The sequence below is a fragment of the Elephantulus edwardii genome, unplaced genomic scaffold, assembly GCF_000299155.1.
Source record: "Elephantulus edwardii isolate Elephantulus edwardi_28Jun2011 unplaced genomic scaffold, EleEdw1.0 scaffold00369, whole genome shotgun sequence".
Taxonomy (NCBI): Eukaryota; Metazoa; Chordata; class Mammalia; order Macroscelidea; family Macroscelididae; genus Elephantulus; species Elephantulus edwardii.
The window spans coordinates 850,552-862,191 of record NW_006400119.1 but is presented as its reverse complement, the minus strand read 5'-3'; the positions used below and the strand labels follow the sequence as shown (position 1 = coordinate 862,191).

Below are 11,640 nucleotides of genomic sequence, written 5' to 3'. Positions count from 1 at the left end.
CATCCTCACCCTTCTGCCCCCAACCCTCACCTCCTTGTACCCCCAATATGTTTTTCCCAATAAAAAAAATATATATTAAAAAAAAACCATACAGAGATGTGCTGGTGAAGAGGAAATAAATAGTGTAAATAGTGTTGAGTAAATAGCATTCTAAGCAGACCATCTTCAGCAGCATTTATTGAAATATTGGAAAGCACTACTTACTATAATACAAGCCCCCTGCCATTAAGCATTGGTCCAATCCCAGACAGTGGCCTGGACTGTTTCGTTTCCCCTCAATATGCTTACATAGCCACGTCTGGAGCCACTTTTGGCCCCATCAAGATCCTACACACAGGGCAATGTTAAATATTCTACAAAGAACCTGGCCAGGACCTAAGTTTAAAAGGGTGTGACATCTTAGTGCCATTTCAGACACAAAAGCTGATTTAAACGGCTATTATTTTTGTACCTGTATCAAAACATTGACTCTAATTTTGACCCTTTGGGAATGAAGAAGAAACGAAACACAATGTAAAAGAAGTACGTGTTGGGAGATTTGGGCTCTAATTGCCACATTGCTGGAACATGGTTGTGTATAAGTTTGTTCATCTGAATGAATTTCTTTCTCATCTGAAAACTAGGCGAACTGGATTTGACCAAGGCCTCCACCAGAATTCACGTAGTAGCTATAAGTGGCCTACCTTACAATGACAAAGGCATCTGTTACTAAGGCTGTTGTTGGAGTGCTGTGTTACAATGCAGAGTGTTTGCTCCCACTGGGGACACTCAGCACTTGGCTTCAGTCAATTGCCTCCAGACAGTTGCCTTATTTTCAGATTGTCCAGAAAAATACAGAAATCAACATTTTATGTGAAATATTCCGAATTTTAAATGTTGACTGCTAATTTAAAATAGAAAACAAAACACTGCTGAGGCCAAACTAAATATATGTGTAGGTAGGATGGGGTCCATGGCTGCTGCTTTATGACTTCTGATTGGAAGCCCTCTCGAGTCTGTCCTCGCTCTCTGATTTTCTACCTGTGAATGAACAAAGAGGGTCTTTCTGATAGGAAGCCCTCTCGAGTCTGTCCTTGCTCTCTGATTTTCTACCTGTGAATGAACAAAGAGGGTCATCCCAGGACCACAGCACCAACTCTGCCCAGCTCTAATCAATCTTCTTTTCATTTGGTTTCATTAACACATGGATGCAATAAGGAATCAAAGCAACCACAGTCAGTGGAATGGACGCACTTTTACAGAAAGACAACACGTAAAATAAATGTTCTGTGTGTGTGGGGATCTTGATGAAGTGGTAGAGCTGGAGCGTGGTCAGTGACGTCATCACGCACAGCAGCCGGAAGCTCAGCTTGTAGCCGTTTTCCCCTTGACAACTCATGAGGAACATCTTAGAGTTGATGGCGAAGCCCAAGCCAAAGAGGACCCCGAGGTTTCTCACGAGCCCCGCAAAAGGTGTGGTGTCAATGTGGATCCAGTCGGGGTTGGCACACCACTTTTTGGCAATTGGAACAGACCACAGCAGGTCAATGTCAAGTAGACTGAGAAGTAGGTAAAAGCCAAGTGCAAACAGAAAGAGGAAGAGGTTGGTCTTTAGATAGGTGCTCAGGCTGGCTGTTTGGATGCCTGGAGTGTGTTCAAAGGCCTCTGCCACAAGCATACCTGGGGATTGAAAAGAGATACTGAAAGTTACAGAGACTCTAAAGATGGCCGTGTGCTCTCGGGGCCTCTGGGGAATCACTTTAAAGGGTGTAGCCATAGCTTACTGATGAAGTGCTTTAGACACCTACATTCCATCAATTTTACAAAATCTTTTCTTGAGACTATAAAACATCATTATCTCAGTGACCTTTCCACCATCAGTATTAGCACAGAAAGGTTATTAAGAGTCAGCATTGCTGAATAACTTCCCCCTGTAGTGGCAAAGCACCGAGTGAGGTAGGTGCTCACAATTCATTTTTCCAGTCACCATGGCCAATTAATTTAGCCTTTGAAGGAGGAGAGGGGCTGAACAGCAGAAATCCATTCATGATGAATAAATACTCCTTCAGGAATACAAAGTGACTGCTCAATTAAGGCCACAGTCATCACATTAGTACTTCAGTGGTTTCAGGCAGAGAAGCATGATCTGCAGGTTAGAGGGTCATTACTGAGTTACTGACACCAAGACACAAGCCTACTATCTGAAGTGGCAGTTTGGGAGTTGGGCTTTGCTGCAGTTGCACTTCAGAGAAGACATCTCACAATGAGATATGGCATTTATGCCATCGAGTTAAGACTGTGCCACTGTGTCCTTGGAGGCTATGAGAGGTGCTGGACCACTTAAACTCCCAGGGAAGCATTTAGTATCAGTGGCTTGTCAGAACTAGCTCTGAAACTGGAACACTGATTGCCAGGGAGAATCTTAACAACAGGAAACAAATGAGGCTAAACCTCACAAACAACACAACTCAAGAGAATTGATCATATTTACCACCAATTACTCCAAGAATAACTTGATGAGGAAAATGGGTTGCTATGAATACTCTGGAGATGCAGACACTGATTTGAATCAGCCAAAAAAGACTCCAAAGAAATGACCAGGTCAGCCTATGATGGAAGAATAGATACACATGTAAAACACAAAGAAATTGTATCACACATCAAATAGGGAGTGATCTTACTCTTTCTCAGAGGAGCCGGAAAACTCTGACATAGCATCATGTTTTTAGAGTGTTGGAATTATTTTTTGTCTGTTTTTAAATAGTTATTTCCTTGTGCTATATGAGATTTGAAAAATGTAGGAAGATTAATACATTCATCAAAGCAGTAAACTTAATTAGAGCTGTATCCTGAGATTTTAATAAATGCTAGGAAAGGAAGCTAAAGTAGCATTCTGATAATTCTTTTCATGGAAAAGAGGAATTTGGAATTGGGTAAAATTGCTACTATTAAAGTGTTGCAAAATTAATCGTGTATCTTTATTTGCCCCCTGTCACATCCAGTTCTCCTTTTTACTCTCAACCTCTCCTTCCTAAAGTTGAACCTCGCTGAAGAAGCAGATGGTGCCCTGATGAAAACTGCATGAGCATTCCATCAAGGGCGAGATTTTTTTATGTTTCGTTCCACAAGTTCTCAAGATGCCTGGTTCCTTGAATTGAAAATATAAAGTAAGGAACACGGTTGTTCACTTTGGATTAGAAACAATATGGCATAAAAAACCCCACATATTAAAATACAAGGAATGTTCATCGTTAAAAGTATAATTAGCAACACCGAGTTCTGAGAACCCTGGGGTTTCTGAATGGATTATCAGAATTATGTTATAGTCAGTCCAATATTTGGTTAGAGAAAAAACTAAATACAGATAAATGAGACCTTCAAAGAGGAAGTCAACAAGAGTCATCCATGTGGGAAAATAAAGATGTAGTTATGTTAGTTAATGACTACACATACAGCACATTTTGATGAAAGATGAAAATACTATAGTTATATAAATTTAATTTTAAAAGAAAATATTTTGTTTTGCCTTTTCTTTTTCTTCTTTTCCTGGTTTGGTGATAGAAAAGGAAATGGCATACAGAAAAGAGATTTTTTTCAAATGCCAATTTGAAAACGGTTTATGGATGTTGTTGTTGTTGTTGTTGTTATTATGTACCATTGAGTCAGAACAGACTCATAGCTGAGCCTCCAGTACATTTTCAAAGGCAGAAAGTCGTGTGGGAGGAGATTGCCTATCTCTCCTTTAGAGCAGTTGGTGGCTTTGAACTGAGTGCCTTTTGGTTGGCAGCACAATTCCTTACTGCTGTCTCCAGAACTCCCTATATAAGAATAGAAAATGTTCTTTTCTTTAAATGATAACTCTCTACTGTTGTTTTGGGTTGGATAATGAATACAGTCAGTCGCTGCTCAAATATCTTAGGTTGTTTGTTTCTTGTATTGTTCAATACTGCTCCACAAAATGGAATATGTGATGAGATCCATCATATGGGATTTTTAATTTATAAGAATGTTTCAATAATGTTAAATATGTTACATATTATTTTTAAGAGGCTAACTGGCAAAATCTCTATCAGATCTTAATAACTTAAAATTACTAGTGTTTAGAATTATTTTTATAATAGTTAAGAGAATTGACAGAAGAGAATAGAATTTTGAGAGAGATCAGAGTTGATAGAAAAGAAATCAGAAAATATACACACTCACACACAAAAGGGAATACTTTTAAAATCTATTTCTAGGCCTTTCTAAACATTAATAAATCTACTATCTTTAAGCTACTAAAATGAAAACTTGTTTGCCTCTGGAACTTTTTTAATTTAAAAGGTTACACAGTCTTTAATGCTGGAATACATGTTATTACTATCAAAGTATTGGTTATTCAAAGCAAGAAACATAATTTTCCTAAATGAACTGAAGCATTCAAGGAGAATGATGATTTTCAAAGCCTCTAGTTAACCTTAAAGCAGGAGAAGATGCAAATTCTTCCTTATACAATTTTCACCAACTTACTTATGAACGGCTGAAATTATGGAAACCCAAAGACATATTTAGCAACTTTTTAATCAATTATCTCCAACTCTATCATGTGGCAACAGATATGAGCTTTTTAGGACATTTAGCTTAAAGCAAAATATAATAATTCTTTGCATTTTACTATTTGGGCCCCAAATAGAATGATCACGTTTTTACAACTAAGAATACACTGAAATGATTTTTTTAAAAGAAGAAACAAATTTGCTTATCTAGTTTAATGGCAGACACTAGAGCAAAACTGACCTGTGCAGGGTAATAGATGACTTATCTGTGTGATTGACAGTGTAGCTTAGGGCAGCTGTTACCATGACATACCACACACACGATGAGCCCATTGCATGACCAGATGGACTTCCTGTAACAACAAGTTACAACAACAACAATTAACAACAACAGTGGTTAATGAAGTACCTATCTAAAAACTGGGGGATACAGTAGCACATTAGCCACAGAAGTCACAAATAACTTAGAAAATAGATTAATTTATGCTTTTATGGCCCATATGATGTATGCAATGTTTACAAATGGGTAGAAAGAAGAAAAATTGTCAAGTTGAACCTAAAACTTATCAAAAAAGTTACCCGATTTTGAAAAATTTTTATTTTTATTACTTTTTGTGTGTGTACCATCAAATCAGATCTGACTGGTACAGGAGGACATTGTTCCTCCTTCTTCAGCAGAGCATCTGGTGGATTTGAACCACATACCTCTGGGATTGCAGTGCAGCTTCTTGCCTCTAGGCCATCAGAGCTTGCCTCACCTGATTTTTTTTAAACTTATTGGATTCAGAAAGTGAAAATCTTCAACACTAATTAAGGATTCAGTTATAAGTAAAATCCAGCTCGATGGCACATAACAACAACAACAACAACTAAGAACTCAGGCTGTTGCAACAAAAGTTGCTGCAAAAGATGTCTATATCCCTGCTCACACTTTACAACTAATTGGAAAAAGTTAAAATACTTGCGTTGGATTTTTAGTCAGTTTCCTTTCCTAAGGCTGAAAAGTCAAATGTTTAAAGGCCCTGTGGCTGTCCTTGACTTAACTAGCTGACTGGTAAGACCACTATGCATTGGTAGCTTCTTGGGTGCCTAACTAGTGATGACTACAATAGGAGCTTTTGTTGTGAAATGGAGGATAAGGAGATGCATGTAACGGGGACAGAGATCAGAGTATCAGCAATAGACCATAAAGTAAGGCCTTCTGGGTCTCCACGACAGGAAGACAGATTTAGGAAGCACATGTCTCTATGTCTCTTATATACCACACTCACACACACACGTATTCTCATTGTCATTGAGTCAGAACACAGCTGACCCTACAAGAGCTTTTCAGAGTCTGCACATTTTTGTCCCTCAGAGCAGCTGATGGATTTGAACTGCCTGCCTTTGGATTGGCAGGACAGCTCTTTACCCACTAGGCCACCAGAGATCCCTTTAAACCCATATATAATAAATCTTCTGCTTCTCTACCCCACTCCCAATCTCCAGGCAGCAGATATGTAGCTTTGTGGTAACGGATTTACTCCTCATTTGTAAGATTATTGCACTATTGCTGCTGTTGTTATGTGCCATCAAGTCACTTGTGACTCACAGTGATGCTAGGTACAGTAGCTCTGAACCCTGCCCTCTTCTGAGCCAGTCTCACTGACTCTGACACACTTACCCCATGATCCCAGTTATTGCATCAATCCATCTCATCCACAGTCTTCCTTTCCTGCATTGTCCCTTCACCGTTCCAAACATGAAGTCCTTCTTCAAGGACTGGTCACTCCTGGCCACATGCCCAAAGTATGTGAGACAGAGATTCAAAATCCTTGCCTTCAAGGAGAAGTGTGTTGTCACCCTTTCTAAGACAGAGACTGTTCTCTTGGCCGTTCGTGGTATGTATGTATGTATGTATGTATGTTTCAATGCGCTTCTACAGCACAACTCAAAGGCATCAATTATTCTTCTATCATCCTTAGTCATTGTCCAGCTCTCTGAAGCATAGTAAGTAATTGCAAAAATCATTTTCCTGAAAAAAAAAACAATAAAAACCCCAAACTCCCAAAACCCCAAAAAAAAACCTATTCGCCTAGATCAGGTATACCTTAGTTTCTAGACTGATATCATTGCTCTTTGGAGCAACACTTTGGAGACATCTCTGACAGCTGATTTCCCCAATGCAATTTGTCTTTTGATTTCCTGATGCTGTGTGCCAAGAGTGTTGATTGTGGAGCTGAATAAGCTGAAATTGTTAACAACCTCAATCTCTTCTCCATCTTTTTTTGGTGCTGCTAATTGACTCAGTGGTGAGAATCTTTGTCTTCTTGATATTGAACTTTAATCCATATTGAAGACTATAGGCCTTGACCTTCTGCAGCAAACTCTTCAGGTCCTCTTCAGTTTCAGCAAGCAAGGTTGTGTCATCTGCATATTGTAGGTTGCTGATGAGTCTTCCTCCAATCCTGATGCCACATTCCTCCTCGTAAAGCCCAGTCTCTCAAATTATCTGTTCCACATATAGATTGAAAAGGTATGGAGACAGGATGCATGCACTGTAGTACTCCCATATTACTATAAAGGTAGGCACCAATATTTCAAATCAGGCTCGTTCATGGTGGGACAGGTATTAGTAGAGCTTTCAGACTAAGACAAGGAAGGTAAGCCCTGGTGATCTACTTATAAAAACCAACCAAGGAAAATCTTTGGGATCACAATGTCATCTAAGATATAGAGACAGAAGATGAGCCCCCGCCCCCCCATCTTGGAAAGCTCTCGAAACATGACCAAAAAAGAGCTGTCTCCCCCCAAAAAATGCAAACAGAATAAAGCCTATGGGACTTTTAATTGCTTATATGACATGAATCAAAATGAGAAGCAACAGCAGCAAGTGTCCGTTAGTCAAATATGCCAACACTGTGAAATATCATGGAGATGACAGAACTGGACAACACTTCATTCATTCTACATGACGTCTCCATAGCAAGCTGGACATTGCTGGATGGCAACAACAAATCCTGTCAGTTGGAGCCTACACACAGGTAACTTTTCTGCTCCAGGAATGTCTTTTCCCATGTTGCTTAATTTTTTAAAAAATCACTTTTATGTTCTCCCAGAGTTTTCATCAAGTACAGATTCATTCAATACTAAGGACAGATTTATTAAATAAACATCAGACTCTGAAAAACAAAGATGAACCTACTTCTCATCTGTAGGAATTTTCAGAACTTCTTGTATGTGTGAATCTCCACGGAGTGAATATAAAAGCAACATTTTCTCACCAAATGTTTCATAAGATAAAACTCATGCTGGGAAATGTTAGAACAAAACAGCACTTCAGTTGTTTCAAAGGTTAGCCATCTACATCAATCCATCCATCCATCTTAACTGGTTTCAAAAGACAAACTATGAAGAACCCTTGTAGTGCAGTGGTTAAAGAATTAGACCACTAACAAGAACAAAGTTAGAGGTTCTAAGCCACCAACTGCTCTGAGGGGTAAGATGAGGCAGTCAACTTCCTAAAGATTTATAGTCTTGGAAACCCTGTGGGAAGGTTTCCTCTATCCTATAGAATCACTATAAGTTGGAATTGACTTGTGGCGGTGGGTAAGACAATGAAACACACAGTCTACTGGGGCAGCCAGGTATAAAGAATTACTTAGAGTGCAGTATGATAAATGATATAATAGATGGCATAGATTTTTATGGAAACTAAAAGAAATATATTGAAAAGTATTTAGGGACTTATACAGGGCAAGTTTCAAGGGATATCAAATGCCAAGAATGTAATGCCATTTAACAAGTGGCAATGAGGTACAATAAAATGAAAGTTTATAAATTAAAACAACATGGAATTTTCATATCTATATATACATATATTCATACACATGCGTTTAAATTTTACAATTTTAAATTCAAATTTCTGAGTGAAGATCTTGTATCTAGTAACTGTGTCAAGAATTTAATATATACAAACAGGAAAAGAAAATTTCAAATTAGCTTTTCTAGAGATAATCTTTACCAGCAATAACACTGATAGTCCTCACCTTCCTTACAGAAAACTTGCTTAATTTCCCCCTCATTTGTGAGATTCTTAGAAGATCTACAACAGCTTTGAAAGGGGCTCAGCAATAGATGAATGACCACATCATTAGCATCGAGAATTTATTCAAGCTAACTTTTTTAAAAACTATCAAACCATTACATATTTCCATAAAGTAAATGCCAAATATGAAATAATTTAGGGAGTATCTCACTTACCTATCTTTTCACAGATATAATTGCTTTCATTTCTTATTAGCAATTTTGATGTTTCTAAACCTTTAACATCCTTATCCTAGACATTTTCTTTAATATTCTACCTAGAAACATATTAGTTACTTAGAAGATATTAAACATGATTATTGTTGGTTAGGATATCTTCAGCAACTTGAGGCCACTTGTCACTTCTTACCTGGTCCAGTTTCACATGTTGTGGGGAACTGTTCAAGACATGGACTTGAGTGATTTGGATAGATCTGAGTTTCTTGGACCCACCAGTAGGGCCGATGACCAAATAGTATCCTGTATTTAAAGAAATATAAACACACATACATATTTACATATACGGTTATTAATTTAGCACTAGTTTTTCTATAAAAATTAATCAAGCAGAAGGTTGGTGGGCAAAGCTCATGATTAAAAGAATGTTGAATCTCTTGGGTTCCGGTAGGTCTAACAGAGAGGATGGTACAGCTATTTGGGATTTTGGTACCATATTTTCCTGCTAAGTAGGGACTTTTTCCTTGTTAGGGGAAACTTGTGGATGTTTAGACTGGAAATCTCAAATTATGATTCTCTGGGTTCATAAATATACCATTATAGTGCTGCCAACTTAATTATTAACTTCTTGGTTTATCCCATAATATGTTTTATAGGGTTTGGACATTTAATTATTAGTCAGATAGTAAAGTATACATTTCCATGCTTTTTTAATAAATTCTGTTTATTAATCAGATATTCCAAATACCTAGCATGTTTGAAAGATTTTTTTTCAGGTAAAACTATACACATTTGAAATTTGATCATTAAACCAAAGTTAGAATGTTAAGAATACACTTTAGGAGAAATAAAGAAAACAGAAGTCTTACCATTTAAATATAAGATTGAACCAATCCCCAATCACTGCCACCCATATCATCTTAGTCCCAACTGTCTGATTAAGCTGAAACCAAAGTGGGAAATAAATAGAAAAAATATTCCGGGGGTCGCCAACATTGGACATAAAGTTTAGAAAATCATAGTAAGCCCGGTAATCCTTCTGCAAATGCTGAATGACCAGAACTCCATTCCTATGAAGGAAATCCATCTTGCAAAGGAGCTGATTCTAAACATGGAGCAGTTGGAGCTGAGTGCTCTGATTCTCTGTTTTATATGGCTCCTTTGTGGCGTGCCCTGCCATTACTACAGCATGTGATGCTGGCCATCTGTGGAGAAGTCACGTCAGCCATCGTCCCTGAAAAGCTCGTCTGTTTATGATTCTAATTGGTACTAAAGAGATGAAGTACATGCTCATCTGTGGCAAGTCAAGGGGAAATTTGGGTGGAAATACAAAGGCTTTCTTATGCAACCTCTCTTTTGTGTGGACAGTTGGATCATGTTTGCTTGAAATTTTTTGCACAGTTCATTTCCTTCAAGGGCAAACATTGGCAATTTCCATGCTTGGCTAGGAGACTACACAAATAATTACTGCATGTCAACTAGCCCTTAAAGCCATGCATTTTAATTTAAAATGGGCTGTTGCTCCCTGACTGTTTCATTGAGCCTTTGAGGGGAAATGGCTGGCTAAATACCTAGGCATGAAACATTTATATGACATGACAGATTATTTTCTGGTCATAGACTTTGAAACAAAAACATTTAGCTATTTCTTTGTTATCAAAGAGGATGCTATGATACAGATGGGACAGGAAAGGAGATAACTGTAATATATGAAATCTGGAAAGAAATGTTTTCTCATGGTGAGGCAACAGAGGAGAGATGGAGGCCTAAAATATAAGATTTGAGTTATATCTTTATTGACAAGAAAATACAATTAAGAGCACTGGGAATAGTTGCTCATATGGCAGAAAAATAGAGATAGACTTCAAAAGATTTTTGACGAAACAGAAAAAAATATGGTTTGTTGACCCTAAAATGTTCAGTAGAAATAATTAGGAGGCACCAAAACAAACATCTAGACTTGAGGTTGGCATATACTCATCTCGATCACTTGGATCCACAGGAGTGGAAGTGGGAGGAATACAACAGCCAGAAACAGGCTGAGCTTGGACGTGTTCCTTCAGCGCTGCCTACCTAGCGTGCACAGATGTGTGGGTGAGCAGGGCAGGGTTGGTGGCTTGAGGGGCAGGGAGTTGTAAGGACTGCCTGTTGACTCGACTTGGCCCCATGATGAGGCTGGGGCTGAGTGAGGATATCTTGAGGTCTGGAACGCACAGAGAAGTGTGAACGCCTGAGCTTTCAGCTGATGCCCATTTAAGCCTAGCCACAGATGGTTGAGGTTGAAAAGAAATAGAATGGCAGTTAAAAATAAACAGTTCTTTCTAAAAATAACAGTGGATCCAGGACAAGTGAGATGCTAGTTTCAGAGAGTAAAATTAAATCCATAAGGATAAAAAAAAAAAAGAAAAAATCCACAAGGATTACTGTGAAGGCAATTAAGCTTCAACTGGTGGGTGGATGAAGGTGGAACTGAATAAGCTTCTTTGTTACGTATCATTCAAATGCCTTATTCATGGTTGCTGTGATGCTGAACACTGTGACATTGCAGTGTCAAATGCAAGAATGGTTACCCATGTTGGACTGTTTGGTGGAGCTTCCCAATTAAAACAGGTATGGAAGGAGGAGTGGCATCCACTTCTGAAATAGCTTGCCTCCAGAAACTATGAACTTAGAGAAACAATGAAAATTATACAAGTGTTCAGGTCTTTCATTCACAGAGTCGCTGTGAGTCATCTATGACTCAAGGGCACTTAACAACAACAACAACAGCCACAACAACCATGTTGCTAACCACAGACTCCTTCTCTAAGAGTCTTCTTTCCATCTATAAACATCACATTTGTAACCTGTCTTGAGTGCCCTACTAATTATTAGGTAAATAATC

The 11,640-nt window shown here is 38.3% G+C and overlaps 1 protein-coding gene across 2 annotated transcripts; it reads right to left on the bottom strand.

The window, feature by feature from the left end:
• Positions 1-1,094: 1,094 nt before the first annotated feature.
• G6PC2 (glucose-6-phosphatase, catalytic, 2) lies at positions 1,095-9,927 on the bottom strand. 2 transcript variants are annotated; one of them, XM_006902106.1, is made up of 5 exons: positions 9,626-9,927; positions 8,950-9,059; positions 4,756-4,867; positions 2,471-2,586; positions 1,095-1,659 (listed from the first exon to the last, which is right to left on the bottom strand). In XM_006902106.1, exons 1-5 carry the CDS (start codon positions 9,841-9,843, stop codon positions 1,148-1,150), a joined length of 1,068 nt encoding a protein of 355 aa, XP_006902168.1. In that variant the 5' UTR covers positions 9,844-9,927; the 3' UTR covers positions 1,095-1,147. The 2 variants fall into 2 exon arrangements, with proteins under 2 accessions (XP_006902168.1, XP_006902169.1); XM_006902107.1 differs by lacking the exon at positions 2,471-2,586 and having other exon boundaries at positions 1,635-1,659; positions 9,626-9,843.
• Between the last annotated feature and the right edge of the window lie 1,713 nt (positions 9,928-11,640).

Coding starts and splice junctions, on each gene's coding strand:
- G6PC2 (XM_006902106.1), bottom strand. CDS start 9,843: ATGGATTTCCTTCATAGGAATGGAGTTCTGGTCATTCAGCATTTGCAG. Junction 2,587..4,755: donor TCATCTATTACCCTGCACAG/GTCAGTTTTGCT, acceptor CTTCCATCATAG/GCTGACCTGGTCATTTCTTT. Junction 1,660..2,470: donor TATTCTTGGAGTAATTGGTG/GTAAATATGATC, acceptor TTCAATCCCCAG/GTATGCTTGTGGCAGAGGCC.